Raw genomic sequence first — 13,697 nt, 5'->3', positions numbered from 1 at the left:
GATTGTGCAGGTTTGCATAACTTCAGGCTATGTGTATACTGCAGGGTAACTACCACATTTATATTTTGTTCTCTCTGCACACACATAGCGGTAGAATGAGAGAGAGAGAGCCCTAAAATTGTTGCTAAGCGACCTGAAATCAGTTTTTCATTCTACAATCTTTCTGTTGCCCACGTGTGTGCGGGCTGTGTATAAAACCAATGAGAGCGGATCCACTCTGCCTTTGAGTGGATCATGCTCGCAGGGCTCGTTTTTCAAAGAGCTGAAGAGAAATTGCAGTAGCCGTCTCCTTCAAATACAGATCTATCTGAAAAACTTCCTCAGTAGCATGAAGTTAATGAAAAGACACCAGATTCTAATGGCGTTTTCTTAAAATTAATTGGATTGGATTGCATGAGGATTTTGTCGCTGTCAGAAAGAAGAAATTTGGCTATTATTTCAAGGTCTTTCCCAAGCCTAAAATTATGTTTCCGAGTGAAGACCAGAACTCAAGTGAGCTGCTGAACAGTTCCATTGGAAATTCCTCTATGGAGGATATACAAGACGAGGAGCACCCTTTCCTGACGGATGCTTGGCTTGTGCCACTTTTCTTCTCTCTCATCATGCTAGTGGGGCTGATCGGAAACTCACTGGTGATCTATGTCATCTCCAAGCACAGACAGATGAGGACCGCCACTAACTTTTACATTGGTGAGTGGCAGCCAATTTTTTATTCTGCACAAAACCTCTGGAACCTTTTCCCACATTAGACAAGCTCTAAGCAATTGCACTTTTAAAAAGCTTCTAAAAACATTTCTTAGCTTTTGAATAATATATTTGAGTCTTTTTTTGTCAATGTATTCTCTCTCTCTCTCGTTTGTTACGAGATATCTTCATTTCATTATTTTATTTGTTTTATTATCATTTTGGTTCTTTTTATTTTTTTGTAAATGTTTTTTATGCTCAGACCAACAAAGCATTTTGAACTGCATCTTATATATTAAGCTACAACAAATACATTATTCTTATTTAAAGTATTATTTAAGTATTTTATATGATTATTTAGTACTCTAGCAGAAGTAAAGTCAGATGGGAAGCAAACTGGAGTTTGTGTTAGTATATTCGTGGTGAATGATTCATCATTAGTCACAGAATGATGTACTGTCATGTAACTGTAAGCATTATTGCATTCCCTCGAGTAACGCTTCACAAGGACCTCTTGAGCAAGATTGTGAGGTTAGGAAATACCTTAAAATTGATGGATCTTGAATGAAGTACTGAATCAAAAAAGTCATTGCCACAATATGACTATATGACCACAGCCTATATGTTGGCATTTTAGTTTTAGTAATTTTACTGTTTTTGTACTTTTATTGAATTTTGGAAGGCAATAAAGTCAGATCATCCACAGTGGCTCAAATTGATTTTCAGTGTTGCTGTCAGAGCTTGCATTTAATTCACTGCATTTTCACTTCACATTTTCCTCCACTTCTGTCTTCAACTATTTTTGACTTCACAATATTTCAAGCATTGACAGAATCCCTGTACCCCTAGGAGATAAAAGTAATATGAACAGTAGCACCTCACATTACACATTCACCTTTTCCATACCTTAACACATGCACTTAATTCCTCAGCTAACTTGGCTGCTACTGACATCATTTTCCTGCTGTGCTGTGTGCCATTCACTGCTACCCTCTACCCTCTGCCTGGCTGGATATTTGGGACCTTCATGTGTAAATTTGTTGCTTTTCTCCAACAGGTAAGCAGAGCACCTCAGGGAACAATACTCCACAAGACGTATTGTTATAAATAAGCAATTTTTTTTTCTTTTGTGTAGTATAAATGTGTCTCTGCTGCGTCATCTCAGAATGTTTTTGAGGACAGTGGCCATACCAACAAAGTCACTGTGAAATGAAAAGTAAGAGGAATAAATGTGTAAAGATGAATGCTGACAGGATTCTGGACTTCAGTATAGTACCCACCCAATAGCAATAAATGGATTTGTACACTGATTAAGACCTAATATATAGTCCCTATGCTCATAGAAAATCAGCTTAGGACAGAGATGCTGGAATGAGTTTTAGAGCGGGGCTGGGGGTACATTGTTATGTTGCTATATGGCCATGAAATTAATTGGCTGAAGTCACGTTATGTTATTAATATTCATGACCAAATGTTTGACTTGTCCCAGGCAGAACATAGGTTGTATGGTCCTGCACTAGTTTCGGCACTGGAATGCAATATACAAACATTTGCACATATTTATTAATAACAGTAAAAAAATATTATTAGATTATAATTCTGTATAGTGAAACAAATTATAAATATAAATTTGAAATTTGAAACAAATGTAATTGCATTGGTATTGGAGGCACATAGAGATGAACCTATGCTTATTAGAAAAAAAAAACTGCCTTTGCCTACATTTTTGTAAAACACAAAAAAAAAGAAAAAAAAGAAAGAAAACAGTGCCTATACAAACAATTCCCCACAGATTCCAGATTAAATGTCCACTAGCGTCAGTAAAACATCTACAACATTTATCGCACATTATGATTTCACAGGCAGATTATCAATTAATATAGACTTATTTTTGTGTGGTTCCATAACAATGTTATGACTTTAAAACTACCACAGTGCATGATTTGTAAGGTAATATATTTTGGCGTTTGCATCACATAGCAAGCTCCATATGTATGGCTTTTCTGATTAAGTAAATTTGCTTGATAGTTCACCTGGTACATTCAGCAAATGCGTTTTTCATTCTCAACTTTGCTTTTGTTTTTTGCTTTTTGCTTAGGTTTAGGGCAGTGTTTACTGTAGGTGGTAACTTATTTTGGAATGCATGAGAGCATTAAACTTTTAGTGCCACTTACTAGACATTTTATTGTACTCCAGTGATAGGTACAACCAACAGGTGTAATAATGTTGCCAGATTCATGTTTATCTATTCCAGATAAAACTGAACACACTTTTAGCACCCCTCACTGGACATTTCACATTAAAAAGGTAGCAAACTGAGCAAGAAACCAAGGAGTCTAGGCTGGTGAAAGGGTAAAAAAAGGGAAAAAAAAGAAAAAGAAAGAGCATCTATCCTAAAATGTTATAAGGTGCTAAAACTATTGTGACTGTCACAAGTTTGCTTTTAATGCAAGTAACCAAAGCAAAATATTTGAATACTAGCCAATGAGGATGTGGGCTAAAAGTGCTGGTGCCCATAGTGTTTCAAGATAAGTAATGTCAGTAGTCTTGTGTAGCCAGACCTTTAAACTGAAGGTCTGGAATTCATGGCAGGTTTCAGTGTCCAAGGCCTGCCCATGAGGCCGTTTGACTGACATGTCAAACAACCAATCACAGTTCATTTCACAATAACAGACCAGTGTGTAAAACTCTTGGACATATTTTAAAGATTCTATGCTGCAAACATTAAATATTTCACATACTTTTGAAAATCCAGCATTTAGTTGATCCTGATAAGCATTCGTCAACACAGTTGTAAACACGATGGCTTTTTTCTTTCGTGAGGGGGTTTGGCGCCACAGTATCTTTGTTTCCAGGTGGAACGTTAAAGAACACAACACACGTCTCACGGAAATCCTGTAGAATTCAACCAATACGATGACGACTTCAACACTCCTGAAGTGTTTCCACTTTTTTGTCCCATATGCATCAGACATGTGAGTGACGTCTAAGGCTGAGACTAATTGTCAGTAGTTACTAGGTATTGCATAATTTAGCAGTCTTTTTTTATATGCAGTAAAATGTTTAGTTAAACACTCTAAACACTGAATAAATTTGTTTTCAATTAAGATATTCAAGTTGTATTACCTGTAAATAGTGTAAATTGCTCTAATAGAGATTAATTCAAAAACCCTTGTTTTTTGACCAGAAAAATATAGCTCTGATTAAATGATATTGAATATGATATATTTGTTATGAATATAAGAAAGATATTGCCTAGTTAAATAGTTTCAATATAACAAGCTACTTTCTATTAGCAAACTGTAGCATATCTAACTATGTTTTCCAAAAGGGAAACAAGCTATGCTATAGTTTGTGTGATGGGCCCTCTTCAAAGAGCATACCAGCGCTATCCTTCGGTGCTCCTCCCGATGACTGGATGTCGATAACTACATCGGAGGGAGAGCTCTCTGGAGAGGAAGATTCAGCTGAGTTGCCGCCCTCCGGGATGGTGTCAGAACGTGAATCGGTTCTGGAGATGTTGGCTATGCTTTACCGATCCACTAAAAGGGTAGGGCTCGAGTAAAAACCTCCAGCGCATCCCGAGTCCTTGAGGTTGGACAATTGGTTTCTCTAGGTGGCTTGCGCTGGTTCTCAGTGCCCTACCCCAGAGGTGCATGAGGAGTTCACCAGGTATTGGATGGCATGTTTTACTGCTGGAAACTGACCTGCTGGTTCCTACTCCCTCACCACCCTCGACGGGGGTGCAGCTAGGGGTTATATGACGATCCCCCAGTGGAGCAGTCGGTAGCGATGCAGTTGTGTCCTAAGACCACCTCCTCCTGGCGGGGAAACCACTTGCTCCCCTCCCAGTCCAGTAGGTATTCGTCTGGTCTGACCGGCGGTGCTTATATGGCTTGTACTGCGGGTACGGCATGGTCCCAAAGCAACGGTATCTGGGAGCCTGGCTAGCGCTAACCAGCCTGCATCGCTTGCTTCTGCGGACCATCAGCCTCGGCTATGCCATTCAGTTTACCCTACGTCCCCCTAGTTCGGTGGCATCTGCTTCATATCAGTGAGGCATATGGCAGCTGCAGCAGCAGTTACACAGCTGGGGCTGCTTCAAATGAGACCGCTTCAGCATTGGCTTCATGGCCTAGTCCCGAAGTGGGCATAGCATCATGGCACTCACCAGGTTCAAGTTACACCAGCCTGTCACCAAACCTTCACCCTGTGGTCAGACCTTGTGTTTCTCCAGGCATGAGTGCCACTAGAACAGGTCCCCAGGCATGTTGCGGTTTACACAGATGCCTCTACCACTGGCTGGGGTGCCACGTACAACAGGCATGCAGTGTCGGGGACGGGCCCCAAACTTCCTCCTGGCAGGGAAACCTGTTGCTTCCCTCCCAGTCCTGTAGGTATTCGCCTGGTCTGACCGGCGGTGCTTATATGGCTTGTACTGTGGGTACAGCATGGACTCACTTGCACGGTATCTGGGAGCCTGGCTAGCATTACCCAGCCTGTATCGCTGGCTTCTGCGGACCATCAGCTTCGGCTATGCCATTCAGCCACCTCCTCCTTTGGAGTCGTAAAATTCTGAGGTCACTCTGTGCCATTCACATTCTGGGTCTGCCCAACTGTACAGCCAACGAGCTGTCACGAGCTACGCTCCCAGGAGAATGGAGACTCCATCACCAGAGGGTCCAGCTGATTTGGAGATGTTTTGGAGCAGCTCAGGTAGACCTGTTTGCCTCTCCAGAAACCTCTCACTGCCAGTTGTTCTACAGGGAGGAGCAGGTCCTGCTTGTGGCACTGTATTGGCTGACTCGCACCTGGTTCCCCGATCTAATGCTCCTCGTGAAAGCCCCTCTTTGACAGATACCTCTGAGGAAGGATCTACTGACTCAGAGATGGGGCACCCTTTGGCACCCGCGTCCAGACCTCTGGAAATGAATCTGGTCCCTGGACTGGGCGCAGAGGTTCTAGGTGGCCTACTCCAAGAGGTAGCGGACGCCATCACTTCGGCAAGAGCACTGTCTACAAGACACGCTTACACCTTGAAGTGGAAGCTGTTCGTCAAGTGGTGTTCTTTTCACAGAGAATACCCCGGAGATGCCTGATCAGGGTTGTGCTTTCCTTTTTGCAGCAAGGGTTGGAGCGAAGGCTGTCTCCCTCCTCATTAAGTCTTTGTGCTGCGATTGCTGCTAACCATGACCCCGTGGAGGGGAAGTCGGTAGGGAGGTGTGACCTGGTCGTCAGGTTCCTTAGGGGGGAGAAAAGGTTAAATCCTACCCGGCCCCCCTCCATAACCTCTTGGGACCTGTCTCTGGTGATCAAAACACTACATCAGGGCCCATTTGAGCCTTTGCAGTCTGTTGAGCTGAAGTTTCTATCAACACACATGTATTCCTCTAGACGTTTGTTTGTGTTTGTTTAATTATTTAATTTAAATATTTTGATAATAAATTGGCTTATGGTTGAAAAATTGGGTTTGGTCTCTTTTATGTTGTGGTTTACAAGCCAGCCGTAACACCTCGCTGACAGATATTAGTAGAGCTGCAGGCTGGGTGACGCTAGATTCTATAGCCTTCGTGTGGAGGCGGTATCCTCCTGTGTCCTCACTTCAAATGGATAGAAGCGCAGAGAGGCCCAGGTTTAGGGTCGGCAGACTTTCTGCCTTTTTCCAAGAGGTTTACAATCACCTCTGTTCTTCCATATGCATCTAAACGGTTGTTCATATGTGTAAGTACTTCCAAAACCTCCTTTGTGAAGGGGCTTTTCCAATGTTCATGTTCAAAGTGGAATGGGTATGTTTTCCCAGTGTTATCCAATCTCACTGAAAGGGTAGTGCTACGACAATGGTGACTTGTCTTCTTGATGCAAGCCCCAGCCTACACCAAAAAGGGGCGCAGGAGGCTTGCACAGGACACTGGAAGGGGCAGCATCCATGGTGCTTTGGTAGGGATCCCAATTCGTTGGGAAACCAATGTGATATTGAGAGTGACCGACTGAAAGGTAACGTCTTGGATACGTATGTAACCCTCGTTCCCTGAAGGAGGGAAAGGAGACTTTACGTCCCGTCCCCACGGCTGCTGTACCACCGCTGTGCAAACGGTTCACTGGGTCGGCTCCTCAGGGAAAAACCTGGTATGCATTGCACCAGCTGCCTTTTTATGCTCATGCTGTGATCAGCAGCAGCTGGATGCAATCATCACATGCCAATGTCCAATGGCTTGTTTGGTTTACACTCAAAGTAGATTGGTCTCTCGAAGCTAAATCACAATTCGTCAGTCACCGATGTGATGTCTTCATTCTGTCCTTCAGGGAATGAGGGTTACATATGTAACAGAGACGTTAATCGTTTCAGCTATACTTTGAAGTAAATTCACTTAAATAAGCAAAGTTGCAGTGCTCGTAACTAAATGAATTGCTGGTTATGTACATGGAAATGAAAAGTTCTGCTGCTAATTTACAAGTCTTTCTTCATAGCTGTGTTTAATTACTCAACGAACGAATACCTTTCACAAACACCAAATAATCCCTGTGGGAGGAATAATTGCATAAATTCAGCTGTGGGTTTGGACTTTCCTAATCCTATATTCTTTGTACAGGTTTGGTCCAAAGCTCTGTGAAGCTTATCTTGTCAGGCACGCAGGCCACCTCAGATTGAGGCTAAGCACACATTTTTTGTTGTTGTTTTGTTTAATCATTAGAAACCTTGCACAAAAGATGATGGGATGGAACAGCTCTTTGTTCACACCTGTTGCATCTAAGAGCTAAAGCCTCTCCTCTTACCTGATTCTTTTAATTTAAGATGAGCAATCAGGCACTTCAGTTCAATTAATTCACCAGACAAAACCACGAGTGAATGGGGCTGGGTTTTTTTTTTATTATGTGCATGTCTAGAATTAATTCAAAAGATGATGAACTAAAGACTGGCCTGTACTGAAAGCATTATGTGGCTGTGTTTTTGATGTTCTACCACGTAGTTTTCAGATGAGTTAAATCGAATTTTTATGTTTACTCTAGTGCTCTGGAGTGCATCTGTCTTGCATGTACTGATAATGATATGAACACATGATAACAAAGGGTTTGGCCATGTGTAGGTGACTGTACAGGCAACATGCATCACTCTTACGGCAATGAGTGGAGATCGTTGCTATGTGACAGTGTATCCTCTGAAATCCCTGCACCATCGAACCCCTCGTGTCGCAATGATTGTTAGCATCTGTATCTGGATCGGTAAGTATTTTAGTACAATTATCAACAAATTTTTTTAAAAAGGTGACAACTTCCCTACACATACTTATAACAAACTCAAGGCTCTATTCTCTCTATAACTGCAATAATTAGTTCACTTTATTAAACATAATTACATTTTAATCTTAAAACTTAATCTGTCACCTGTTGTTGATTACCAGATAAAATAAATTCAATTTACTCTTTAGTTTAACAAATCAACACATTTCAGGGCTGTACACACAGAACACATTTATGTATTTCACCATGTTTCTCCATAGTTTTTATTTTTATTTTTTATTAACACATAAACATGATGAAAGCTAAATGAAAAGCATCTGTAGACTTTACTTTTATTTTTTTTATATCACTCTCTCACTTTTAAATGTAAGTTTGTTCTGTGTGAAAGCCCTAATAGTAATTCAAATGTAAATATATGGGGATAGTTTACAATAAAACATCTTTGAGTGATGGGGCCATTCAAATACTGTAGAACACGTTCTTTATGTGAGACAAAAGCATTGAAAAAAGAATGCAGTCCTGAGACAGGTTTTTCAAAATTCTTACACACAGTGTCTTAAAAACGTGGCACTCATGCACGAGATGCAGTCAGACATGGCACAACTGTCAACTGTCCATAACGTATGTTTACATACAAAAAACAATTAAAAAGCAGAGACAAATGCATCTTGTGTAAATCAGCCCAAACTGTACAATCTCTTTATCCTTTCTAACGTTTTTTTTTCTCATCTGTGAGTGAATATTCTATGTGAATACTCTCTCTGATCTCATTAGTATTCATATTAGTTTACACACACATGCACACACACAGTTCTATTTTTTAACCTTTTGTTTTAGAAGTAATGTAAATGCAAAAATTCATGTTTCACATTTATGCTTTTAAACATGTCCGCTATCATGTAAGTGCATAACAAAATCCCTTTGCATTTAACCCAGAATACTCCCATACATTTTAAAATGTTTAAAAGTGAAGCAATACAATTCTCATCTTCCCTTTTCTTATGCATCAAGGTTCCTTTATTCTTTCCATACCAATCTTTCTGTACCAGAGGCTTGAGGATGGCTATTGGTATGGACCAAGAAAATACTGCATGGAGAGATTTCCATCAAAGACTCACGAGAAAGCTTTCATCCTCTATCAGTTCTTAGCCGTATATCTACTGCCTGTCATTACCATCTCCTTTTGTTATTCCTTCATGCTGAAAAGAGTGGGACAAGCGTCTGTGGAACCAGTGGATAACAACCATCAGGTATGATCATGGGTAACAACCATCAGTGATGACACTTCACTAAATGGATATGAAAGGCTATATGTGCTTTGATTTATTATACTGGTGTATATCCTCCCAAGAGGTTGTGAAACATCATGGTTTCTTTCTTGTCTTCAAAAGTAAAGAAATTAAGTAGTTGTAGTTGTAACCTTTATTTAACAAGGTAAAATAAAAATCATTTAAGGACAAACTAATATATATTGTGCATTGTAAAAATAAATAAATAACTTGACTTTGTACATGCTACATTTAAAAGTTAATCAAATTAACTATTTCCGTATAAAAATATTCTTAGTAAAAAAGTTGAGTATTTATTCCTTACTTATAAGTAGATCATTTTCACAGCAAAAACAGCATTAAGTCATCAGATGAAGGTGTGGTCGAGTTTCGCATAGGCGGTGTCCGAAACCTAAAGTCAGGACTTTATAGGCAAGATTTTTGTGTATTAATGTTCCCTGTAAAGAAATTACAAAAATATGAAATCCAACATTTGGTAATTGTACAGAATAGTGCAAAATTTAGAAGCAATTTTTATAGGCCAGTCATTTTTGACTGGAAACACCACAAGTGCAACAAGTGAAGTTATTATACCTTGCATGAGCAAAAACAGTAAGTCTTAGTCCATTGCAATAACAAGAACTTTTCAAGGAAAAGAAAATCCTCTCTAGTTCAAAAAGATTGGAACACAACAAGGTAAAATGAGCTTTGGAAATTAACAAGCAGCATGTAATGAATTATTTTTTTGATAGAAATGGAATCGTATTTTGAAATAAACAGACATTTGTTTAAATATAATATTCTAGATATACTTTCACTCCTTCAGATACTGCTTTATTCATTTCACCAACTGCTGAACTCAAATGCTGCTTATAAAAAACAAAGAGATTAAGCTGAACATATTAGTTGATGCTTTGCATACATTAGGTTCAGAAGTGCCTTGGACACCTCAGACAGCTGTAACATTTAAATCTGATTTTGGCCCATTTTTTTTTCAGACAGATTTGTGACAGGGTTTAGGTTCACACCTCTGCATCACAATATTTAAGCAGTGGCACAACTTATTTATTAGGCTGAGATTTGCAATATGTTCCGATATTTTGCACAGTCATTTTTTATCTTTGACAAGAAAACCAGTCCCTGACAACGAAAAGCCACCTCACAGCTTGATGCTGCCACTACCACACTTCCCTGTAAATATAGCAACTTTCTGATACATGGGCAGTGTTAGCTTTGCCACACATTCACTTTGAATTCCAGCCTAAAAGCTCCTAAAAGCTCTTTCTTATCTGAGGTCTTCTCCAACATCTGAGGTGATCTCTCACTCACTCAGAGTTCCTGAGTCACCATACTGCTTTTTTTTTCTGCAGATCTTTACACAGTCTTACAGTTCTTGCTTTCTTGTAGTGAGTTTTGAGGAATGAAACTGTGGAGTTCTTGTGGCATTTATCTCCGTATACCTGTAATTGAACAAAAAGTGCTCACTGTAGAATCACATTTAGATTTTGAATTGTACCCTTTATCTAATTAATGCTTTTGTTTTATCTATTCTTCTTCGACACTATATCCTCAATGCAAATTCTTTGCAATGGTCTTTATTGTTCATTTTCAACAAAAACAGATTCACAACATGAATAATTGAGCTGTGGGATCTTAATCCAGAAAATATGCTGTCTTTATTTATCTGGGTATAGTTACAACAGCACATTACGGTTTTGTATTATATGAATATTTAAGGGTCAGTGATAAGGATATCTAAATTATGAAATATAATCTTTGTATTAATGTTGTTTTCATTCAAATAAATAAATAAATAAAATAACAATGGTGTAACCATCAGGCTGAAAATACTTTTCTCTACACTTTCAATACTTTTGTATATCTTAATATTTTAATCATTATTTAGAAAAAAAAATTAATAGAATTGTATTATAGAAAAAATATGAATAAAAGATTATGCAACTACTTATACCAACATTACTTTTTATGAGACTTTCAATTGCAGTATACCTAGACTTTTTTTAACTTTAACTTTAAACCCCATCAAAACTATCAAAGATTATTTTAATTTAGAAACTGAAAAGGTTTCTCATCTTTCTCATCATTTCAGTAAATTAAAATCCACAAAGAACTGCATTTCAATATATAACTTAATTAGAAAGACTTGAACTCTGAATACTAAATGTAGAGCCCTTTCACTAAATGTATAATAAAAATACGTAGATTTTTCTTTAAAATGGCATTGATCTATTTTTTTTTTCACATATCAGTCACATTTGCCTGCTATAATCTTATCAAAACCTTGTTTATTTCAGGTCCACCTGCTCTCCGAAAGAACTATCTCCATTAGGAGTAAGATTTCCAAAATGGTTGTGGTCATTGTTGTTCTCTTCACCATCTGCTGGGGTCCCATTCAGATCTTTGTCCTGTTCCAATCTTTCTATCCCGACTTCAAGGCCAACTACGCAACATATAAGATCAAGACATGGGCTAACTGCATGTCCTATGCCAACTCCTCTATCAACCCTATTGTCTACGGTTTTATGGGCGCCAGCTTCCGCAAGTCCTTCAGGAAGACCTTCCCCTTCCTCTTCAGACACAAAGTGAGAGACAGCAGTGTTGCCTCTCGCACAGCCAATGCAGAAATAAAGTTTGTAGCAACAGAGGAGAGCAACACTGAGAGGAAATGAGAGCAGATGACACCTAAACCATTCATTAATGCCAACTGTCTAGTCACTGAGGTGCGGACTTCCTCCCTAAATAGGGGTTATATTCAGTTCGCTGAGATGTGAAAAATTTTGAATGTGGTGCAAAAGGCCATTTAAAAGGCAAAGAATTGCAGTTACATTTACAGCTGGAGTTAAATAGTATTATTTGACATTTATTTCCAACTTCTAAACCAAAAGGTTAAACTCTTATTGCTTACCCTGTTGTGCTACGAGAGCTTGCCTTTTTAAAAGCTGAATGGAAAGCTCATTTTACAGGGATTAAGTTTGCGGATGGGGAACCAAACGGATGTTCTGCCAGTGGAGATGTGTAGGAGCTTGCCTGAGAGGATGTTGACTAATCAAACATGGCAACTGTTGACTCATCTATTGTGTTTGACATATACACGACACCTCCCTGTGCACACTTCCTCATGAAACACCACTCCAAACTGCTCTTCATCAGTTATATATTCTGAACATTCAACGACATGGCTCAACCTGAAGAGGTGTATTCGCAAGGTATAGACTCTCTTAAAGCACACCCCTTCTGAAGACAGAACAAATGTTGTTCATAGTACGGAATAACATATTATGCTGCACTTGCCAGTAAGGCTATTGAGATATCATAGGATAGAGGATTAACAAATAACCATATACCAAATAAACTTTTTCAAGGTGCAATTCACCCAGAAGGTTTTTTTTTTTTTTTTTACTTTTAACCTGAGGAGCTCATTTATAGAATACGGTGTCATGCACAAGTTGCTACTAAAAATGCTGGATGTTAGTGCAACGTTCAAACACGTCCATCTAAAGCATGTTCACTCAGAAAAACAAATGAAAAGAAGTGCATTGGAATGCAATAAATTGTGTGTGTGTGTGTGTGTGTGTGTGTGTGTGTGTGAACAGCCTCCAAGTTGTCTGTATTTATATCTTAAAATGCTAAAAGCAGTGGTCAAAGGTGTTTGTCTGAGGGGTGTTTTAAACAGAAAACATTTTTTGTGTTGAAAGTTAAATAAGAAAGAACAGTGAAATGCAAAAATCCTTTCCGTGTGAACGGCCCCTAAGTTGCCTGTCTCTTAAAAACATAGAAAAAGCAGTGCAACAAAATGGTCAATTGGGTTTTTCTAAGGGGCCATTCACAAAGAACAAGTTTTTGTGTTGAAAAATGCAAGATGCAAGCAGTGGAATTTGAAAAAATAAATAAATAAATAAAAACAAGGTCTCCAAATGGATTTTTTAAAAGTATTGAGCACCATTTTTTTAAAATGCTATGGTGCTAAATAGTGCAAAAGTTGACAGATGTGGACATTTTGGTTAAACACATAGATCTAGTGCATGTTTACATAGAAAATCAATGGAAAAGTAGTACAGTAAAATGCAAAAATGCGTTCTGTTAAAATGTCCCTATAAGCTTCTGTACCTTGACCCTTGAGGACATCTAAACAAAACGCTGACAAAAACAATGATCAAAGACTATATGTTTACATTGATTAACAAGCAGCACAGTGGAGTGCAAAAACACATTGTGCATGAACTGGGCCTAACATATTCAGTGTTCTGAATTTAAATCTATAACATCCTCCAAGGCTTTCCAAATATGCCCTTCATTATGATGTAATAATTGAGGTAAAATGGTTTTTTCATGCACAAATGACAATACAACACTTTAACAGGGTATATTTATTTACCATGCTAAATGAGAAGGAATTCAAAGTGAAATTAAGTGTGATTTTGATTTGGTAGTGTGTGCTACCACAAAGCTTGCTTAATTACTTTCATCCTAAGCAGAAATATCATT

At 38.7% G+C, this 13,697-nt stretch overlaps 1 protein-coding gene across 1 annotated transcript; it reads left to right on the top strand.

Moving 5' to 3' along the window:
- Positions 1-242: 242 nt before the first annotated feature.
- On the top strand, positions 243-12,909 carry LOC132154808 (G-protein coupled receptor 54-like). Its single transcript, XM_059563478.1, has 5 exons — positions 243-690; positions 1,617-1,741; positions 7,770-7,905; positions 8,935-9,173; positions 11,507-12,909. The coding sequence occupies exons 1-5, from the start codon at positions 465-467 to the stop codon at positions 11,879-11,881; spliced, it is 1,101 nt and encodes a 366-aa protein (XP_059419461.1). The 5' UTR covers positions 243-464; the 3' UTR covers positions 11,882-12,909.
- Positions 12,910-13,697: the final 788 nt, after the last annotated feature.

This window comes from Carassius carassius, chromosome 12, assembly GCF_963082965.1.
Source record: "Carassius carassius chromosome 12, fCarCar2.1, whole genome shotgun sequence".
NCBI lineage: Eukaryota > Metazoa > Chordata > Actinopteri > Cypriniformes > Cyprinidae > Carassius > Carassius carassius.
Note: the sequence above shows the minus strand (reverse complement) of the source record. Positions and strands in the feature narration are given on the sequence as shown.

Excerpts from the sequence above, each read along its gene's own strand:
- LOC132154808 (XM_059563478.1), top strand. The coding sequence starts at position 465 with ATGTTTCCGAGTGAAGACCAGAACTCAAGTGAGCTGCTGAACAGTTCC. Across the intron at positions 691-1,616 it reads CGCCACTAACTTTTACATTG|CTAACTTGGCTGCTACTGAC; the intron begins GTGAGTGGCAGC and ends TTAATTCCTCAG. Across the intron at positions 1,742-7,769 it reads TTGTTGCTTTTCTCCAACAG|GTGACTGTACAGGCAACATG; the intron begins GTAAGCAGAGCA and ends GGCCATGTGTAG.